At 49.3% G+C, this 17,579-nt stretch overlaps 3 protein-coding genes across 3 annotated transcripts; 2 read left to right on the plus strand and 1 right to left on the minus strand.

Annotated features, from left to right (window-relative positions):
* The first annotated feature begins 2,888 nt into the window (after nucleotides 1–2,888).
* Nucleotides 2,889–5,352, plus strand: LOC124675411 (DNA-directed RNA polymerases II and IV subunit 5A-like). The gene is made up of 4 exons (XM_047211487.1): nucleotides 2,889–3,190; nucleotides 3,315–3,497; nucleotides 3,606–3,719; nucleotides 5,045–5,352. The coding sequence occupies exons 1-4, from the start codon at nucleotides 2,990–2,992 to the stop codon at nucleotides 5,168–5,170; spliced, it is 624 nt and encodes a 207-aa protein (XP_047067443.1). The 5' UTR covers nucleotides 2,889–2,989; the 3' UTR covers nucleotides 5,171–5,352.
* Nucleotides 5,353–6,553: 1,201 nt separating this feature from the next.
* Nucleotides 6,554–10,682, plus strand: LOC124675412 (DNA-directed RNA polymerases II and IV subunit 5A-like). The gene is made up of 4 exons (XM_047211488.1): nucleotides 6,554–6,751; nucleotides 6,841–7,017; nucleotides 7,113–7,226; nucleotides 10,260–10,682. Exons 1-4 carry the CDS (start codon nucleotides 6,554–6,556, stop codon nucleotides 10,383–10,385), a joined length of 615 nt encoding a protein of 204 aa, XP_047067444.1. The 3' UTR covers nucleotides 10,386–10,682.
* A 3,199-nt stretch (nucleotides 10,683–13,881) lies between these two features.
* On the minus strand, nucleotides 13,882–16,089 carry LOC124675403 (probable inactive receptor kinase At1g27190). The gene has a single exon (XM_047211479.1). The coding sequence runs from the start codon at nucleotides 16,065–16,067 to the stop codon at nucleotides 14,184–14,186; it is 1,884 nt and encodes a 627-aa protein (XP_047067435.1). The 5' UTR covers nucleotides 16,068–16,089; the 3' UTR covers nucleotides 13,882–14,183.
* Nucleotides 16,090–17,579: the final 1,490 nt, after the last annotated feature.

Below are 17,579 nucleotides of genomic sequence, written 5' to 3' on the forward strand. Positions count from 1 at the left end.
CAGGTACACCTCAATCAGCCAGCCAGGAGATGCGGTACCTATAATTCTACATGAAGTAGATCGGCATCATTATCAACCAAGCTCGTGGTAGGAAAATCTGGCCATGGAGAAGTGGAAGGCGCTTGTCAGAGGCAGAGCAGCCCAAAGCTCGCTAGCTTCCATGGTGACACCTTCTTCCCATTTACTGTCTGTCAGATTCCATGTTGTGATTTTGCAAATAGGATGGTAACGGCTATTTCAAACCAGTACTTGCTTTGGGTCTTTAATCCATGCTTCCTCCATTCCTCGTTTTAGTTTTGCTTGCTCCAATTTCTTGCTGAAACTCAGACTGCATCAGAAGAAGCAAACTTATATCACAGGACGGCAATGACAACTTGTTCCTCCGAACAAACAAAAGGAACGTCAACAAGTTGTTCCTTGTGAATGTACAACAAGCACAAGTTGATCGACCGAGCTTATGCCACACCATGAAAAAAAATGAACAAGATCAATGATATATCTAAAGATGTCGGCTACAATTCTACAAAGAAAAATACAAAGTAGATAGCCTGACCACACAAAGTGGGAAACAAACATTTTTTTGGCACTTTCACCACATAATTTGTATGCACTATTTTCATGGTACAGCTGTATCCGTGTTGCGCAAACCGAGGAATTTTTTTTCTGCAATTTACATAATATTTGATGGAATTGGATCACATTTGCCACTATAAGATAAGATGCTACTGCTTTATCCGAGCAAAGTAAGTATTTTCCAATTCTATCAATATTGTTTATCTATGTGCCTCTTAAGCAAGAGCAGATGACATATTATTGTGAAAATAAATTAGCATTTGTTTAACATCGTTACTTGCAAGTTAATATTTAACATATTTGGTTGAGTTTTACACCGCAAAATCATTTGTTTTATTTGATTACCACATCAAATTTGTGTCAGATACTAATATCATGTTAAGGTAGATCAGCGTCCATTATGAAGAACAAATATAAAATTCTACTTGTTGCCCCGACAGATGTGTGAGCGGAATATAATGAAAAGAAAGTACAAAGTATAAGTACCAAATTAACAATCAACTGACTATTCAATATTTAAAAGATTAGCTGCCTATTTTAGACAACTATGTGTTGCTATGCTGTGACACAACAAACCATGGTTCGCAGGAATGATTTTTTCATGTAGCTAATAAGTTTCCATAAGCAAATTGCATAGCAATTACACATCACGTTCTGTCTGAGTTAAGTACCAAAACTTACAACATAAATAACAGATGAGTAAAAGTAGTACGAGATGGAAGATTTAAGATGAATGGAAATGCAATCACTGTGCAACATAAACAGATGAGACGTAATTACCTTTTGATGGCATGCTTATCCAAGTACATGGTGAACTGGCTGGGGATGAAGGAGTTGCCAGAGAACCCACGGAACTTGGTTTGTTCTCCTCTTGCTGCTTGCTTTTCTTCTTCTTCGTCGATATAGAGGGTGACCGCCCCCAGCACCTTCTTCTTCAGGTCGACTTCAATCAGCCAGGAAACGCTGTCCCCATCATTCAACACGAAGCAGACGACACCGTGGTCAACCAAGCTCATGGTAGGAAACTCTGGCCGGATGAGTGGAAGGCGCTGGTCAGAGGCAAGAGCAGCCCAGAGCTCGCTAGCTTCAATGGTGGCATCTAGTTTCCATGCCTTGTCGGTCAGTTCCCATGTTGTGATTTTGAAAACATGATGATGGCGTCCATGCACACTGCGGCCCGCCAGATCGCTGATACAGACGAGCTTAATCGAGCCGCTGTCGGTGACACACACACGGCGTGCAGGGTCAGGGCACCCTGGGTCAATGTAGAGACGACGGGGATCCAGAGCCGCAGGCATCGGGACGTAGCGCGGCTTCCGTGTAAGATCGCCACGGACGGAGACGAGGAACAATCCGAGGTAGCAATCGACCCAGCACAAGGAGGAATCGCCGTAGGGGACGACGACGTCTGTCTGCCAGGAATCGCTGAACAGGCCTGGGGCGTCGTCGCAATTCGGCATCTGCAGCTTCTGAACAACCCATCGCACGGGCTCGTCCCCCATCCCAGGCGCATGGTGCAGCAGGCAGAGCTCGCCGTTGCACGAGAGCTCGGCCACGGTGAACTCCCCGTCGCCATGGCAGAGAAGGCCGATGTGTTCGCTGGGCATCAGCCGCTGCTGCTGGAGCCGGTACGGCTGGAAGAGCTGGTCCGTTTGCTGGTCCACCTGCCCGCCGTCGAAGCACGGCGGGATCCGCCTGAGCGACGGGGAGCGGCGGCCGGTAGAGGCGGTGTAGAGGAAGTAGTCGAGGGGGTAGTAGGGGGGCCGGCACTGGTCGGTGTGGGGGACGTAGGCCTGGAATAGTATGGAGTGGCCGTGAGCCGCGATGACGTGGGGCGGATCCAGCTCGAGCATCTCCGGTCGGAGGCCTTCTGGCCAGTGGAGGTGCAGGCGGGACACCGCCGGAGGCGCCGCGGCCCTGAGGGAGACGGCGAGGGTTTGGCCGGTGCAGGTGGCGGAGGTCTCCGAGAGCGTGCCGTCCCTGACAGCCTCGTCCTTGGTGCAGTGGACGACGCGATCCAGCATCACCCACTGCAGACGAGAGCCGGCGGCGACAGGCGGCGGCGGCGGCCCAATCTCACCGCGACGAGCCATGGCGACGCAGGGAAGCCAATTCAGATCTCGGCTCGGCTTGGGCTCGTTCGGGGCGGCGGAATCAACGGGAAGGCCGGGCCTCTGCATCTTCTGTTTATATTCTCGTAGGTCCGGCCCAGATAATTGTCCGGCCCAAATACCAAGCGCAACCGACGTTCGAACCGAACCACCTACAACTTGGCCGGTCTTCCTCCGACCGACGCTTCCCCAGTACTCGCCGCCAGCCTTCCTCCCCCAAACCCCCAAACCCTACCTTGCCGCCGGCCGTTTCTCCCCCCCGGAAAGGCGGCAGGCGAAACCCACCGCGGGCGATCGGAGAAGGGATGGCGTCGGCGGAGGGGGACACGAGCCGGCTGTTCCGCGTCCGGCGCACGGTGATGCAGATGCTCCGGGACCGCGGGTTCCTGGTGGTGGATGCCGACGTCGACCTGACCATGGGCGAGTTCGTCGAGCGCTACGGAGACCCCGTCCGCCGCGACGACCTCGTCATCAACCGCGTCAAGAAGGACGACCCCAGCGAGCAGGTCCCCTCCCCCCCTATAACCTCCCCCTCGTACGGCGGCGGCGGCGCTGCCTCCCCGCGATTCCCCTGTAACCAGGCTGCCGACTGACTGATTGGTTGCCGGTGCCTGCCGCGTGTCTCTCCAGATCTACGTGTTCTTCCCGAACGAGGCCAAGCCGGGTGTGAAGATCGTCAAGAGCTACGTCGAGAAGATGAAGCAGGAGCAGGTCAGCAACGCCATACTCGTCGTGCAGCAGGCGCTCAGCGCCTTTGCCCGCAACGCGCTGCTGGGGTTCGCTGCGGAGAAGTACCACGTCGAGGTCTTCCAGGTCGCGCTCTACATCCCTGCTGTCCCGCTACCTCACACTCGTATGGCTAACGTTTCTGTCAAGTGTCAACCAGTTACAGAGAGTAATTTAAGTCATGTCCTGCTGCAGGAAGGGGAGCTTCTTATCAACATTAAGAACCACGAACTGGTTCCGGAGCACGTGCTCCTGACACCGGAACAGAAGAAGACGCTGCTCGCGAAATACAAGGTGAAAGAAACTCAGGTCAGTTAAAATTTGCCTGTTCTTTGCTCACTATTACTGACCTGATGTTATAATCGATACATGCATGACATTACAGACAAATTGCATTCCTGGTTAAGCTACGTAAGCCATCAAAAGTTTCATATGCAGGATCTGTAAACAATTATTATTGCTTAACCACAACTGTGTATTCCAGCAAACCTGCATGCCCACATTAGAAATTTGTTGTGTTCTGTTGGATGAACCAACTTACTAATTTGAAAAGAAGTTCGGTTTACTTTCTCCAGCTATAACCTCCTAAACAAAATTTCCTTTCATGTGATACCTACTTTAGCACTTTATCCCCAGTGCAGATCATTTGATCAGACAGATGATTGTGCTGACCTGCCAATACCAGTGTTTTGCATGATAAATTGATAATATGCCACATGGGCATATGGCAGGGCCGAGAGTATGGTTGAGTCATTACCAGGATCATGTCTGCTAACAACGGTTTCATAAGGACATAATCTTACCTAACACACTAGCCTAACCGATGTGATCGTATCCCCTAACCGTAGTGTACATAATTCCTACGTTCGCAACATTAAAATCCATATGTGTATGGTGATGGATGCCCTGGCCGGCTACCTGCCTTAAGCGTAGCGTGTGCATAAGATTGTTGGTTTGAACGGGAACCATGCCTGTTGATTCATGTTAGGTTGTTACTCTTAAATCACATTGACTAAAAAAATATGGTAGATCATTTAGTGTAGAATCAGGATTTTGGACTGGTCATGTATAACAGTATAAGTTCTAAGTTAAGGTTCTATTTTGATGAGAGAATATATAAGGTGATGTCATGAATGGTGAAAATGTGAGAAGCAGGTGGTAGCTGGATAAGCTAATAGAATTGACACATTAAAAACCATGTTAGTGGTACTTTATTGTCTGCTTGTCAGGTGATGCTTTGAGAAGTTAATATGTAAGTAGTTGTTCCTATACAAATTAGCTGCACGCTATGTTGGATAATGTTAAGGAAACAAGTTATGCTGACATGGTGTATTGGTGATGCTCATCTGAGCGGTTTGTTGTTTTCTGCAGTTACATTTTACTTATCTGTTTGCTTGCAATGTCTGTTAAGTTTAGGAAACATAATCCTTTCAAGACAGTAGGAACTGGTTGGGCAAAGTGTCAAGTATTGGGTAAACCTTTCAGTTGGTTTTTGTCATATGGAATGCAATTGGTCAAGTCTTACATTCAACAAGTTCTGATTCCTTGTTCACAAGCAGAGCTACACATATATTTCCCTCTTTTACTATAGTGGCTACTCTGTTCTGATAATTATTTGCTGTCTTATCGTACAGCTCCCTCGGATTCAAATGGGTGATCCGATAGCAAGATACTATGGCATGAAGCGTGGACAGGTTGTGAAGATCACCCGGCCCAGTGAGACTGCTGGAAAGTATGTGACATATCGCTATGTTATCTGAGCGCCGCTTCATTCCCAATGACTGATTTTCTGCGAGCACTGCCAGTTTCCATGCTTCCTCCAATGCTAGTTTCTCAGTAGCAGATACCTTGTTGAACAGAAGTGGTGTGTGAAGTGCCTTGGTGCTTGTTCTCTTCAATTGCTTGTCAATTTGACATGACCGCCGGTTAGCTAGCGCTAGTCTTAGGTTTCTGTAGGTATGTTCTTTTTCGCACTGCTAAGTAAGTCTTGCCTATCTGAAGTTGTCGATCTGTTTCGGAATATCTGTTGCTTGTGTACTCCGGTGTTTAAACTAAATGGTATGCGTTTGCCTTGTGGAACCGTTCTTTCTCTGACGAGTAAAGCAAAGCCTGGAGCGTGAGGAATGTGCGAGGTGCGCCCTTCCTGGAGGTGTTTGTTTCTGCGGCCAACCCATATGTAATGTTGCTGTCGATGATCAGCTACTGTTTGTCTTCTTTTTTTCTGATTTGAGATCGCTCCTGGCTCACCAAGCATGCCGTGAAATACTGAAATGTTCCTAGCTGATTTCGTGGACGCAGTTTGGCACGGGTTCTCCTAGCTAGTTAGCACATTGACTTGATCATTTTAATTAGGCTGGTTCGGGTCTGCGGGTGTATAAGATCAACCGACCATGCAGAACCGCAGGTCCGCAGCAGTGCACTATCTTTTGCTGAAATCGTCTTGTCCGAGATGAACTAAGCGGTTTCATTCCATAGTTCAGGTAGACTTCTGCCTTGCATCACTTGTGTTGTTGGGTGTGGGATCTAATTTTATCCCCAAGACTTGAGTCTATTACAACTGTAGTAATCATTCATTGTTTGGTCGAATGGTTATTATTCAATATTTGAATTCTTCTTTTTATAGTATTCCACTATGTCCAATTTGGAAAGAGAGACAAGCTTGATTTATATAAAGCTTCGCAAAACGATCAATTAATTCAAAAAATGCTAAAATGTCACTTTCTCTAGTATCTCTAACTCTCCGCAAGGGTTGTTATGTTCAGGTCTAGTGTACGAGACAGTTGTATAATGACCCCCATTACTCGTTTTTCTTTTTATTTTTCGAGAGAGTGACCAGTTGACCACCCGCACAGCTGATCAGAGAACTCATGAAACTGTGGAGCTTGTGGCTCTTTTATTTCGTGGCTCGCCATTTGTCAGCAAATTGGGAAAAGCCCAAGCTGATCCGAAGTGCAAGTTTCTAGGTAGGCCCAACCAAGCAACCCTCCTCCCCTTCCTCCCTCCTCTTCTAATCTAAAAAAAGAAAGCCCAAAAACCCTAACCCGCCGCCACACGCCGTCCTCCCGCCATCAGCGCCGGCGCCGCTTCTCCCCACCCCACGCCCGCAGAGACAGGCAAGAAGAACCACGCGCGAGGGCAGGGCGATGGCGTCCGACGGGGACTGGAAGCGGCTGTTCTATGTGCGGCGCACGGTGCTGCAGATGCTGCGAGACCGAGGGTACCTGGTGGCGGACGCCGACATCGAGCTGACCGTGGCCGCGTTCCTCGAGCGCTACGGCGACCCCGTCAGCCGCGACGACCTCACCATCCACTGCGCCAAGAATGAAGACCCCAACGACCAGGTACGTCCGCCCCTCATAGCTTCCCCCTCCTCCTCCGCGATTTCCACGGCGGGTTGTCTTCAGGGTGACCGACGGTGTCCTTCTTCCAGGTCAACGTCTTCTTCCTGGACGAGTCCAAGTCCGGCCTGGGCGCGGTCAAGACCTGCGGCGACAAGATGAAGCAGGGGGGCGTCACGAACGGCATCCTCGTCCTGCAGAAGGCCCTGAGCGGGCCGGCCCGGACCGAGGTCCTGCAGAGCAAGAAGTACCGCCTCGAGGTCTTCAAGGTCGCCCCTCCTATGCCTCCGCATCCCTGCCTCTCTGCCTCGCGCTCGTGTGAAGAACCAGTGACTGAAGTTCAGTTTGGTGCTTTGCCCTGCAGGAAAGCGAGCTCCTCGTGAACATTACGGAGCACCATCTCGTTCCCAAGCACGAGCTCCTGTCAGACGAGGAGAAGAAGGAGCTGCTGGAGAAATACAGTGCCAAAGAAATCCAGGTCAGATTAATTTGCCTCTTCTTTTCTATCTGTCACTGGCGTGATACTAAATCCTTCGTTACAAGCATGACAATATGAAAAAAAAAAATCGCTGTTTAAGTTATGTAACCCAACACACAACAAGTCTGAGTAGGAAAGTAGAGACAAGAAAACAACATCTTGCTCATGCTGGAGCTGAATAAAGCAGGAACTCCAAGCCCTAGCCATGCCTACGCGGTTTTTGGCCAGGAAATGTGAGACTTTTTCCATATTCTTCATCCACTCCACCAGATCCTTCCCTTCTGCCTCATGCTTTGCCAGTAACAACGGTCTCCACATGGAAAACAAAGATATCATTTTGAAAATATATTGTTAAAAGGCGAACCACAAGCTTTGTTATTGAACACTAAGTCATTATGAGCCAACCAAATTGACCAAGCCAAAGCCCCAAAAATGGTCCACACAAGAAAATTAGACCGCGATCCTAGTCGTTTGAAGGCTAAGCTAGCAAAATCATCGAAGCTATGAGGAGGCAGTTCCCAGCTTAACGCTTCCTTCATCCACCACCAATTAAAATGTTACAAGGGGCAACAGAAAATGAGACGATTGGATTTTGAGCCAGGGTCCCCTGGCCAACCTTTAGATACCAAAAACCCACACCCTGACCATCCGAACAGCGGAAATCCCACAGAAGCTCACACATCAAAGTCCATTCCTCTCTTTCTCTAATACCAAAAGAGTGATGGGAAGCAAATTTTCAGAGGCACCTGACCGTGCCAAACATCTTACCAGAAACAGGATATTTTTTCCATAACCTACTTTGTATTCGATCCCTCTCTGGACCCAATGTTTAATGGCATGTAATCCCTTATTGAATTGTGACTCACCCGCTGAATCTTATTAGAAAAAACTGCCATCACCTAGATACTTATTTCTCAAGACCTGACAGGCCAAATCATTGTCTCCTCCCTCCAGTTTGATAGTCCACTTGGCTAGAAGAGCACTATTACTGTCAAGCTTCATGCACTAGCCAACGCAACCAAAAGTCCGAACTGATGGAAAGGGCTAGGCACTCCACTTATACACTTCAATAATTACGATCCACAAACCCCAGCCCAACAAAATTTTCAGCCTACAAAGGTTAGCCCGGTGGACCATATGATACTTGCTTTCTTTTCCATTTCCTTCCCAGAAAGAAATCAGCACAAACCATATCAGCTTTGTAATGTGTCCCCTCCGACAGCAAATAAAAGCCAAGGATATGATTAGGAATGTTGTCCAATCATGAATCTATCAACACTGATCGACCTCCAGAAGAAACCGGTTGCCAATTGCCAAGTATTTTCTGACTTTTGATAGGCCAAAACTTGAAGTCTGAAGCTAACAGTTTCCTATTCGAAACTGGCATGCCTAGATATTTCATAGGAAAACTGGCCAATTCACAATTAAACAAATTAGCCACACACTGTTGCTCAACTCTGTGAACACCTATAACAAAAATCTCGTTTTTCTGCTAGCTAATCTTGAGCCCCGGCATTGACTCATAGCAGAAGAGAAGGAATTTCGTAGCCACAATCGACCTTTCCTCCAATTAAAAGCTCCATTTATTCCCTCACTCAATCCCTTGAGGTATTCATTGTGGGAACACTTTTTGCGTAACCTTGTTAAGACTTAAGACAACGATTTTGCTAGCTTGAGATACTTAGCATTGCTTTATACTAAACGTGGCTAGTCTAATCCTATCCTACCCACATAACTACCAGGAATCCAGGATCATACCCCCCTAACAATAAGATCCATATCTGGCACATGATCGAGCACACTAGCCTATCCTTGGACGCCGACAGACTCGTTTGGAAGTGGCATGCTAGTGGAGAATATACTACCAAATCAGCTTACCTAGCCTCTTTTCATGGCTCAACTAACTGTTCACCTTGGAAACTCATTTGGAAGACCTGGGCCAAAAGTCAAGTTTTTCCACTGGCTGGCTAATTTGGAAAGGTGCTGGACAGCTGAAAGGCTGGCACAATGAGGACTGCAACATCACCCACGATGCCTTATGTGCGACCAAGTGCTGGAAACAATGCATCACCTCATCATTGCCTGCCCTTTCTCATGGCATGTCTGACATGGGATCTTGTTGTGGCTGCGGATGACATTTAGACCACCTGCTGACGAACCCTCCTTGCTCGAGTGGTGGCAAACTGCAAGGCAAAACACTCCGAAGCCAATGCACAACGGCCTGGCGTCCACGACCCTCCTCATGCCCTGGATTATCTGGAAACATCGCAATGACTGCGTCTTTGAGAGAGTGCGGCCTTCAGTTCTGGACTTGTGCAACAAAATCAAAGACGCAGCAAAGCAATGGGTCAAGGCAGGAGCAAACGGCTAAGAGATGGCATCCCAACAACCTGGGATGTTCACTGAACCCCTTACTTGTAATAACGATGATGTGTACCTCCTAAGAGGTGTGTAACAAATTCTATCTTTTGAATGAAATGAAACGCACCTCGAAAAATATCCATATCTGGATAAATATCCTGGCTGCCTGCCTGCCTTGTGCATACCATCCACCTAACCCAGTTTGCAGCTGGAACAAAGACGATCGTGTCATTTTTGATCGTAGGGTACTTAGCTGAAAGAGTAGCATGAAAGGTGAGAATGTGAGACACAGTTGATACAAGGATAAGCTAGTAGAATGGATACCCAAGGAACTCTCTTATAACTTGAAGAATAACTATATGCTTGTTTGGAAAGTGTTGCTTTCAAAAGTTAATAATACATAAATGTCTCGTTACATATGAGCAAGTCTTCCCCATATGTTGTGGTGAACTGGTGGTCTGTGGCCTAGGGGTATCGGCTGACACTGGTGGCTGCATAACCCACTGCATTTTACGTCCATCAAGTTTTGATACCTCGGTTCTCTAAAAAAAAGCTGGACCCATAATTCATTACCACTAACGAACATGGGAAACATAACACATGTACTCCCCCCAATTTTTACTGTAGTGGTACTCTTATGTTCTGATGTCCACGGGTTGTCTCATGATGCAGCTCCCTAAGATTCAAATCATGGATCCGGTAGCAAGATACTACGGCATGAAGCGTGGGCAGGTTGTGAAGATCACCCGGAAAAGTGAGACCGCTGGAGAATATGTGACCTACCGCTATGTTATCTGACCCTCAATAGGTTATCAAAGCTTGAAATTCTGCGCCAGCACTGCCAGTTGAAAATGCTTTCTTCCAATGCTAATTCTGGTCAAGCACGTGCTCTTGAGGAGGAACCGAAGTGCTTTCTGAAGTGCCTTGGCAATTTCGACATGGTGCTGCTATCTAGCTCTAGACATCGGTTTCTGTAGATGTGTTTGTTGATGCTAAAGTGCTAAATCACTCTTTGACTACATGAGATGGTCGAGCCCTCCCGAAATTCAGTTACTTGTGCGCCCCTCTATTTTGACGAAATTGTATGAGCACATAGTCCTTTCTTGGACTCTTGAGCATGGATTTTGCGTGCAGTCTGGAGTATCGGCTACCTGCTCCTATGTCTGTACTAGGAGGAAAATGGCAGCAAGTGGCGAATATCGAGAGAATTTCCTAATACTCCCTCTCCGGTCCAAGTTGTACTAAATTTAATTTGTACTAAATCTCTGATACTTAATATGGATTGGAGAAAGTATGTTTTGGGTTAAGGCCTCGTGCTCTTGGGAACTGTCTGGCGGGGCGGGTTTACAGTGTTGATGCGGCGGAAACCGGGCTGAAACATGTTCCTGCTCCACCGCCTCGAGAATTTAGTTCACAGCCACAGCTTCGTCGAGGAGCACGCCGTCTGGGTCCCTTGCGAGGGCACCAAGAAGCGTGTTGTGCGGAAGTGGACCAACTAAGGCTTGTTGCCGCCGCCATCGCTTGCCGTGTATGCATACGCTGTGGAGGTGGGACCGTCGTTGCTCCCTCACTCCCTCTGACGAGGATTTGGTGGCCAAAGAGGAGCAGGCGCCCCCGACGAAGGTGTTCTCCGAGACGAACTTCGTCGACAACAATGAAGTCCAACTTTGAGGAGCTTGGCTGCGTCTTGGCACGGGAGGTGGAGGAGGCGAAGCAGCGTGAGGAAGAAGACTGCGATCGGTCGTCTACTAGGGCCGCATGTACGAGGATTTCAAGCGGGAGGCCGCCGTCTGTCGTGTCGCGTCAGATCGAGCGTTAAGCTCGAGTAGGAGGCCGCCACCGCTGTGTTAGGTCTGCCGCGCCCATTGCCCCAGTTATGTATCCCGGGGCCTGTTTTCGGTCAATTAGGTTAGCGGCGGCATAGATATAAGTTTAACCTTCTTCATTTTGCAATATATGCTGCAAATCCTGTTGATATGAAGTTATGTAGTGATGAACTCGATTTTACGATGAACTTCTCGGTTGAATTGTGCCGCTAAATTTTATTTCGAGTTTTTTAGTTTGTGGATAAAGAATCTCATTTGCGCGAGCTCGATATGCGCGTGTATCTGAATTTTTAGTGCCCTCTACTCTCGTTTTTACGGATTCAGAATTACAGGATCGGCTAAAAATGCTCTAAGGTCGTCAATTTTGATAGTGAAATGAAAAGCCGGCCACGGTATTCTTTTGACGTCTCTACAGTTGCCGAAAGTGCACGGCAGTGACCCGGCCGGATCCGCTCGATGGAAGCGGACCCGTTTGCAGTTTAGCTGCCGAGAAAATCGCCCCAAGTCAGTCAACGACGGTGACACGCCGGAGCGACTGGTCACACGGCCGATGCGATCGCCTCATCGCTCGTGTCCAACCGAATCTGCGATACATCGACTCCTCCTCTGGATTAGCGTGACCTGGCAAAGGAATATTTCACAGATCGCCGGCCGGCTGTGGCTGCAGGATCATCATCCATGGCCACGGAGAGCAGGGCGTATCCGTAGCTGCAGGCTCCAAGGGTATTTCATTCTCACTTTTGAAAAGCAGGTGCGAAAACTGCTAAATATCTGTCTGCGTTTTTTGATTGTTGACATATCAAAGCTCGAAATTCAACAACAAAAAAAGCTGAAAATTCAACAAAGAAAAAGCTGGATATTTGGCATGGCTCCTTCATCAACCAGGTGATGTGCTCCAGCATTCATGGCGCCGAGCCGGTCAAACACATGACTCGATGAGATCACGGTTCTTCAATGCCCTTCCGTGTCTGAATTTGCCCTACGCACCCACACCCCGATCATGTGTAGTCTGCAGGTCGGCCCAGTGCCGGCTTATCCTACAGACAACGTACGGCCATCATTGCAGGCGATCAGCGGGCGGCCAGCTGCCGAGCACTCCAGCCTTCCAGGTCACAGTACACCCAGCCCCATATGAGAAGAGGAACGTCAGGCTTCAGTTCAGAGTGGGCACCTTGGTTCAGTGCCTGACGATGAGCAACCAGGAATGGCCGGAGGGTGTTAACTGATAACCTACCAAGCAGCAAGCCCAGATATTTTTATCACACATCTCGTGAGTGGAGATACAGTTCAATTCCCGCGTCAATCTTTGGCCAAAACAGTTTAGTTTAACTGCGTCTTTTGTCTTCTCTATGTGCAACATGCGAATCTTGACAGGGCGACAACAACAATAGTATAGTACAATAACTGCAGGCGCCAGCTAAGTAGGAGTACATGATTCAAACACAGTGGCGAACGGGTACATTTGTTTCCTCATCTCCACCTGCTCACTCTAATTCTTAAGGCTAGCTCGCTGAAATACTCTTTCAGAAGTGAGGAGTTTTTTTTTCTCAGTTTCAAGTTTCTAGCCATCCTACTATTATATACTAGTGCATGTTAAAAAATAATACTTATTATACTAGTGGTAGTACAATTTCTGCCAGTCAAGAGACCAGGCAGCACTCGCTATCCCTAGGAAAGGTCAAATCTGGGACTGTGATGTGAGCCAGTGATGGTGACAATTATGTAAACTGGCATGTGAACCGGTATTGATTATTGTTCTTTGACACAAAGAGCTGACTTTCAAACCAAAGAAAGCATACAGTACAAATAAGTGGGACAACTAGATAAGACTGGAGATACCGGTGAGTAGGAGAAAAATAAAAGGCTAGAAATTAAAAGCGAGGTTGACGATGTCGTAATAATGCTTCCAAATAGTCTTTAGAATGCAGATCAGAGAGCACAAGTAGATGGTCCAAGGTTGAAAAGTATAGCACAGACCACATGGCTTGGAAATGTATGCTTAGGATTTTAGCACCCAAAATTGCTGCATTACCAACAATAGCAAAGCGGGCTTAGAGTGCACGCAAGTGTATGATAACAGGCTTTAGAATATTGTTGAGAAAACTCACAATGACAAAATGGCCATGTAGGGCTAGGAGATAACAACAGTGCTACAAAATGGCATAGGCTGGAAAGCTATGAAAGGATTTTAGCACCCAAATTGGTGTATTACCAACAGTAGCAAAGTGGGTTTAGGATTCACGCAAGCATATGAGATCGAGAGTTGGAATATCATGGACCAAACTCACAAAGGGAAACTGATAAATTAGATACCATGCTACAAAATGACCATATAGGAACAAAGAGAGTGCTATAAAATGACTATAAAGTAGTAGGAGATTACTAACAGAGTGAAATATTCCTGTAAAATTAAGATATAAACTGGTAAGAGGTCAAAATTTTGAATCCCAATCTGAATTTGTTTTGAAGACTGGAGAACATGCTAGTATTTGTTCCAAGAAGGGAGGTGATATCAGGATTTAGACACAACAAGAATTACAGTTCCACAGAGATACTACAAGCACTAGCAATAATTTTAAAGAGCAATACAGACTAATCATACAGCTTACATGATTATCTCAACATGAGATGGAGCCATGATCCAGCAGAGCATCCAGCAATAGTTATGGTGTGCTTTTGCTTGGCTTGGCATGCCCCCAATCAATTCAAGTGGCAGGACTATGCAAGTAGCATATGTAGCTTGGGCAATCCGAGGGGAGATCACCATAATTTACATGGTGTCCGAGTCATCCTTGTTATATGCCAGGGGGAACTCATCGAACTGCTCCGAGACATCGCGGCCCCTTCCGATAGTCTTGAGAGAGTGGTAAACCCGGTACATTGAGATCCTCTCCTTTGGGCGAGCGACGATACACTGAAACGCCACCTTCAAGAACTCGCTGATCTCCGCATCATGGCCCTTCCCGCTCAACGACCTATCCACAGCATCGGCGATCCGGCCAGAGCTCTTGAGCTGAAATACCCAATCCACCAATGTCCCCTTGAACCCTTCGCCCACCACATCGCTTGACACGGTGGCAGCCTCCTGCCCGGTGACGAGCTCGAAGAGGATGACCCCGAACGCATATGTATCGCCCTTCATGGTGCCAACTGGATTGCTAGCATACTCCGGGGCAACATACCCGAACTCCCCGAAATCGCCGTTGAGGAAAGGGCTGGTATCTCCGCCCTCGCCCGGCGCCATCCGGACCAACCTCGTGAGCCCAACGTCGGTGATCCGAGCCTCGTAGTCCTCGTCGAGCAGCACGGCGCTGGAGCTCAAGTTCTGGTGAACCTGCGGAACCTGGAACCCGTGGTGCAGCCACGCGAGACCCCGCGCGGCCCCGGCGGCGATCCTGAGCCGGGTCGTCCAGTCGAGCAAGGTCTCCCCCGGCTCTTTCATGACCTTGGAGAGAGCCCCGCTCTCCATGTGCTTGTACACGAGCAGCCGCTCCTCCTCGACGACGCAGAAGCCGAGCAGCGGCACGATGTTGGGGTGGCGCAGCTGCCCGATCCGCCCCATCTCGGAGCGGAAGGCCTTCTCGGAGAGCGGGCAGGAGTGCAGGCGCTTGACGGTGAGCGCGGAGCCGTCCCGCAGCACGGCGCGGTAGGCGGTGCCCGCGCGCGAGCTCCCCGCGACTACTATGTGGGATGTGCTGAAGCACTGCGTGGCGGCGAGGAGGTCGGCGAGTTTCACCTTGACGATCGGTTGCTGGAAGAGGGAGACGGGCGCCAGGCGGTTGTGCGCGGCTTGTAGCCGCTCCGCCCACCAGCTCCCTTCGTCGGCGGATGGGAGGCCGGATTCGGTGACTCCCTGGCGGCGGCGGCGGCCGGCTTTGGTTTTCCCGGTGCATCGCCAGAGGAAGAAGGCGAGGAGGAGGGATGCGGCGGCGCCGAGGACCCCCGCGGCGATGACGATGCCGAGTCCGGTGCTGCCCAGGCCGTTGCCGCAGCGGGAGGAGACCGGGTGGCCGCAGAGGCCCGGGTTGTTGGAGAAGGAGTCCTTGGAGAAGGCGGCGCCGAGCTGGGACGGGATCTGGTTGGAGAGTTGGTTGTTGGAGAGGTCGAGGGACTTGAGGCGGTCGAGGCGCGCGAGGGAGGCGGGGATCTGGCCGGTGAAGGCGTTGTCGTTGAGCTTGAGGGAGTTGAGGAAGCGGCAGTTGGCGAGCTCGGAGGGGATGGGCCCGGAGAGGCGGTTGCCGGAGAGGTCGAGGTTGACGACGAAGGGGATCCAGTCGCAGAAGGCGGGCGGGATGGGGCCTGTGAGGGCGTTGTTGGAGAGGTCGAGCGTGTTGGCGCTGCGGCAGTACTGGAGCGAGGAGGGGATGGCGCCCTGGAGGGCGAAGCCGGAGAGGGAGAGGGAGAGGATCCGCGACTCCTGCAGGTTCCAGCAGGTGACGCCGGAGAAGTCGCAGACGGCGCCGGCGGTGGTGTTGGTGGTCCAGGTGGAGAGGCGGCCGTCGGGGTCCTTGAGGGTGTTTTTGATGCCGGCGAGGCACCGCGCGTCGTCCTCCTGGGGACCCGGTGATGAGCCCGGCGGCGGCTGCGGGGCGGCGGGCGGGAGGGTGAGGGCTAGGGCGAGGAGGAGGAGGAGGAGCAGGGGCGGGGGAGGCATGGTGGATTGGTGGAGGCCGTGGTGGTGGGGGTCGGGGAGAGAGTGGTTTGACCAGGTGGGGAGACTGCGTGCGGGGATGGAATGGAGTGGATGGGCAGTACCACTACTGCTGTGCTGTGTGTGTCGCGTGTGCTTGTGTTTTGGTGGGGCGGTTTCGGGTTCGCAGCAGGGGCCAGGAAGCCGGTGGATGGGGAGAGAAGTGGAGGAAGAGGACAGACACGGAGTGGGGGAAGAGGAAATACTGCCGAGATTTGGGAGAAACGGACAGCTCACCACTGACCACTGACCAGTGCCCATTGCTAGGGCCGTGCGGCTATACCTGGCCATGGGCAGCCCGGCCTGGCCAGGCCCGAAATTCCCGGGCCAAGCCTGACCCAACCATGCCTGTGGGCCGGGCCTGGGCCAGATTTTTTGACCCGATGGTCAGCATGGGCCGGGCTTGGGCCAGTTTTTTGCGCGATTTAAGGAAGCGGCCCAGCCCGAGGCCCGCGGCCCGACGGGCTTTCCTTATGATGGGCCAGGCTTGGGCCAAGATTTTCGGCCCGACAGTCGGGCCGGGCCGGGCCTGGGCCAAGATTTTCCGTGTCGGGCCTTGGTCGGCCCGACCCGAGGCCCGGCCCGGCCCGAGAAATGCTCAGATATAGCTGTGCCGGGTGAACGCAGTGCGTTGGGCTCGGTATTCTGGCCAAGGTACACGTTCGTTCCAAAATTCGGATGTATCTAAATAAAGTTATGATTTGTAACAATTATCTTAAAATGGAGAGAGTAATGATTTAATTGAATTATTTACTAAACAAAACCTGATTATATTTTTTATTCTTTTTCATGCTAAGATGCAACTACAAGGTTGGATGCTCAAAAATATGCATGCTTGTTACCGAGATAGCATTGGTGTGGATGTAGTAGATATGAATTAGTTGATCATCCTAACTTGCCTCAAATTACCATTGAGTCACCACTTCTTCCTAAGAGTGAGACAAGCATGCAATGCATCTCCATTGTACTTAACACAAAGGTAAGTACAATATGATCCTCAAACTAACTGGGTCCAAAGTAGTTAGACACACTACAACATATAAGACAAACTCCGCATAATTATGTGCATATAGATATGAAATTGAATTTCATGCACATCTTAGCCAAATTAGGATTTGGTGGAGTTTACCCTATATATTGGATCAAAGAAAGTAACACATGTCATAAGATATACATATATTAAATATGCATGCACAAGAATTTCAAGAACCAAAGAAAGATACAATTTGGAAAAAACACCAGTTAAATCAAGAAACAATGATTGTCCAAATTATATCAAAGAATCAAATCAACACAAGATTGACTCCATAGACTTATCTTATTTCAAGAAGCCAATTAAACCCAAAGACAAGAAATGAGATAACCAACTTCCAAAGAGAGGAAGGTTCCAACAAATAAACTAAACTCTCACACTTTTCATGACAGCACAAAGTACCGAAAATAAAAGCTTTGTCTTCCAACTAGAGATAATTAATG

Source organism: Lolium rigidum, chromosome 7 (genome assembly GCF_022539505.1).
Source record: "Lolium rigidum isolate FL_2022 chromosome 7, APGP_CSIRO_Lrig_0.1, whole genome shotgun sequence".
Taxonomy (NCBI): Eukaryota; Viridiplantae; Streptophyta; class Magnoliopsida; order Poales; family Poaceae; genus Lolium; species Lolium rigidum.

Bases quoted from the DNA above. Each gene is read 5' to 3' on its own strand.
- LOC124675411 (XM_047211487.1), top strand. From the start codon at position 2,990: ATGGCGTCGGCGGAGGGGGACACGAGCCGGCTGTTCCGCGTCCGGCGC. The intron at 3,191-3,314 runs GTCCCCTCCCCC...GTGTCTCTCCAG, and splicing joins AGGACGACCCCAGCGAGCAG to ATCTACGTGTTCTTCCCGAA. The intron at 3,498-3,605 runs GTCGCGCTCTAC...GTCCTGCTGCAG, and splicing joins ACCACGTCGAGGTCTTCCAG to GAAGGGGAGCTTCTTATCAA.
- LOC124675412 (XM_047211488.1), top strand. From the start codon at position 6,554: ATGGCGTCCGACGGGGACTGGAAGCGGCTGTTCTATGTGCGGCGCACG. The intron at 6,752-6,840 runs GTACGTCCGCCC...TCCTTCTTCCAG, and splicing joins ATGAAGACCCCAACGACCAG to GTCAACGTCTTCTTCCTGGA. The intron at 7,227-10,259 runs GTCAGATTAATT...CTCATGATGCAG, and splicing joins ACAGTGCCAAAGAAATCCAG to CTCCCTAAGATTCAAATCAT.
- LOC124675403 (XM_047211479.1), bottom strand. From the start codon at position 16,067: ATGCCTCCCCCGCCCCTGCTCCTCCTCCTCCTCCTCGCCCTAGCCCTC.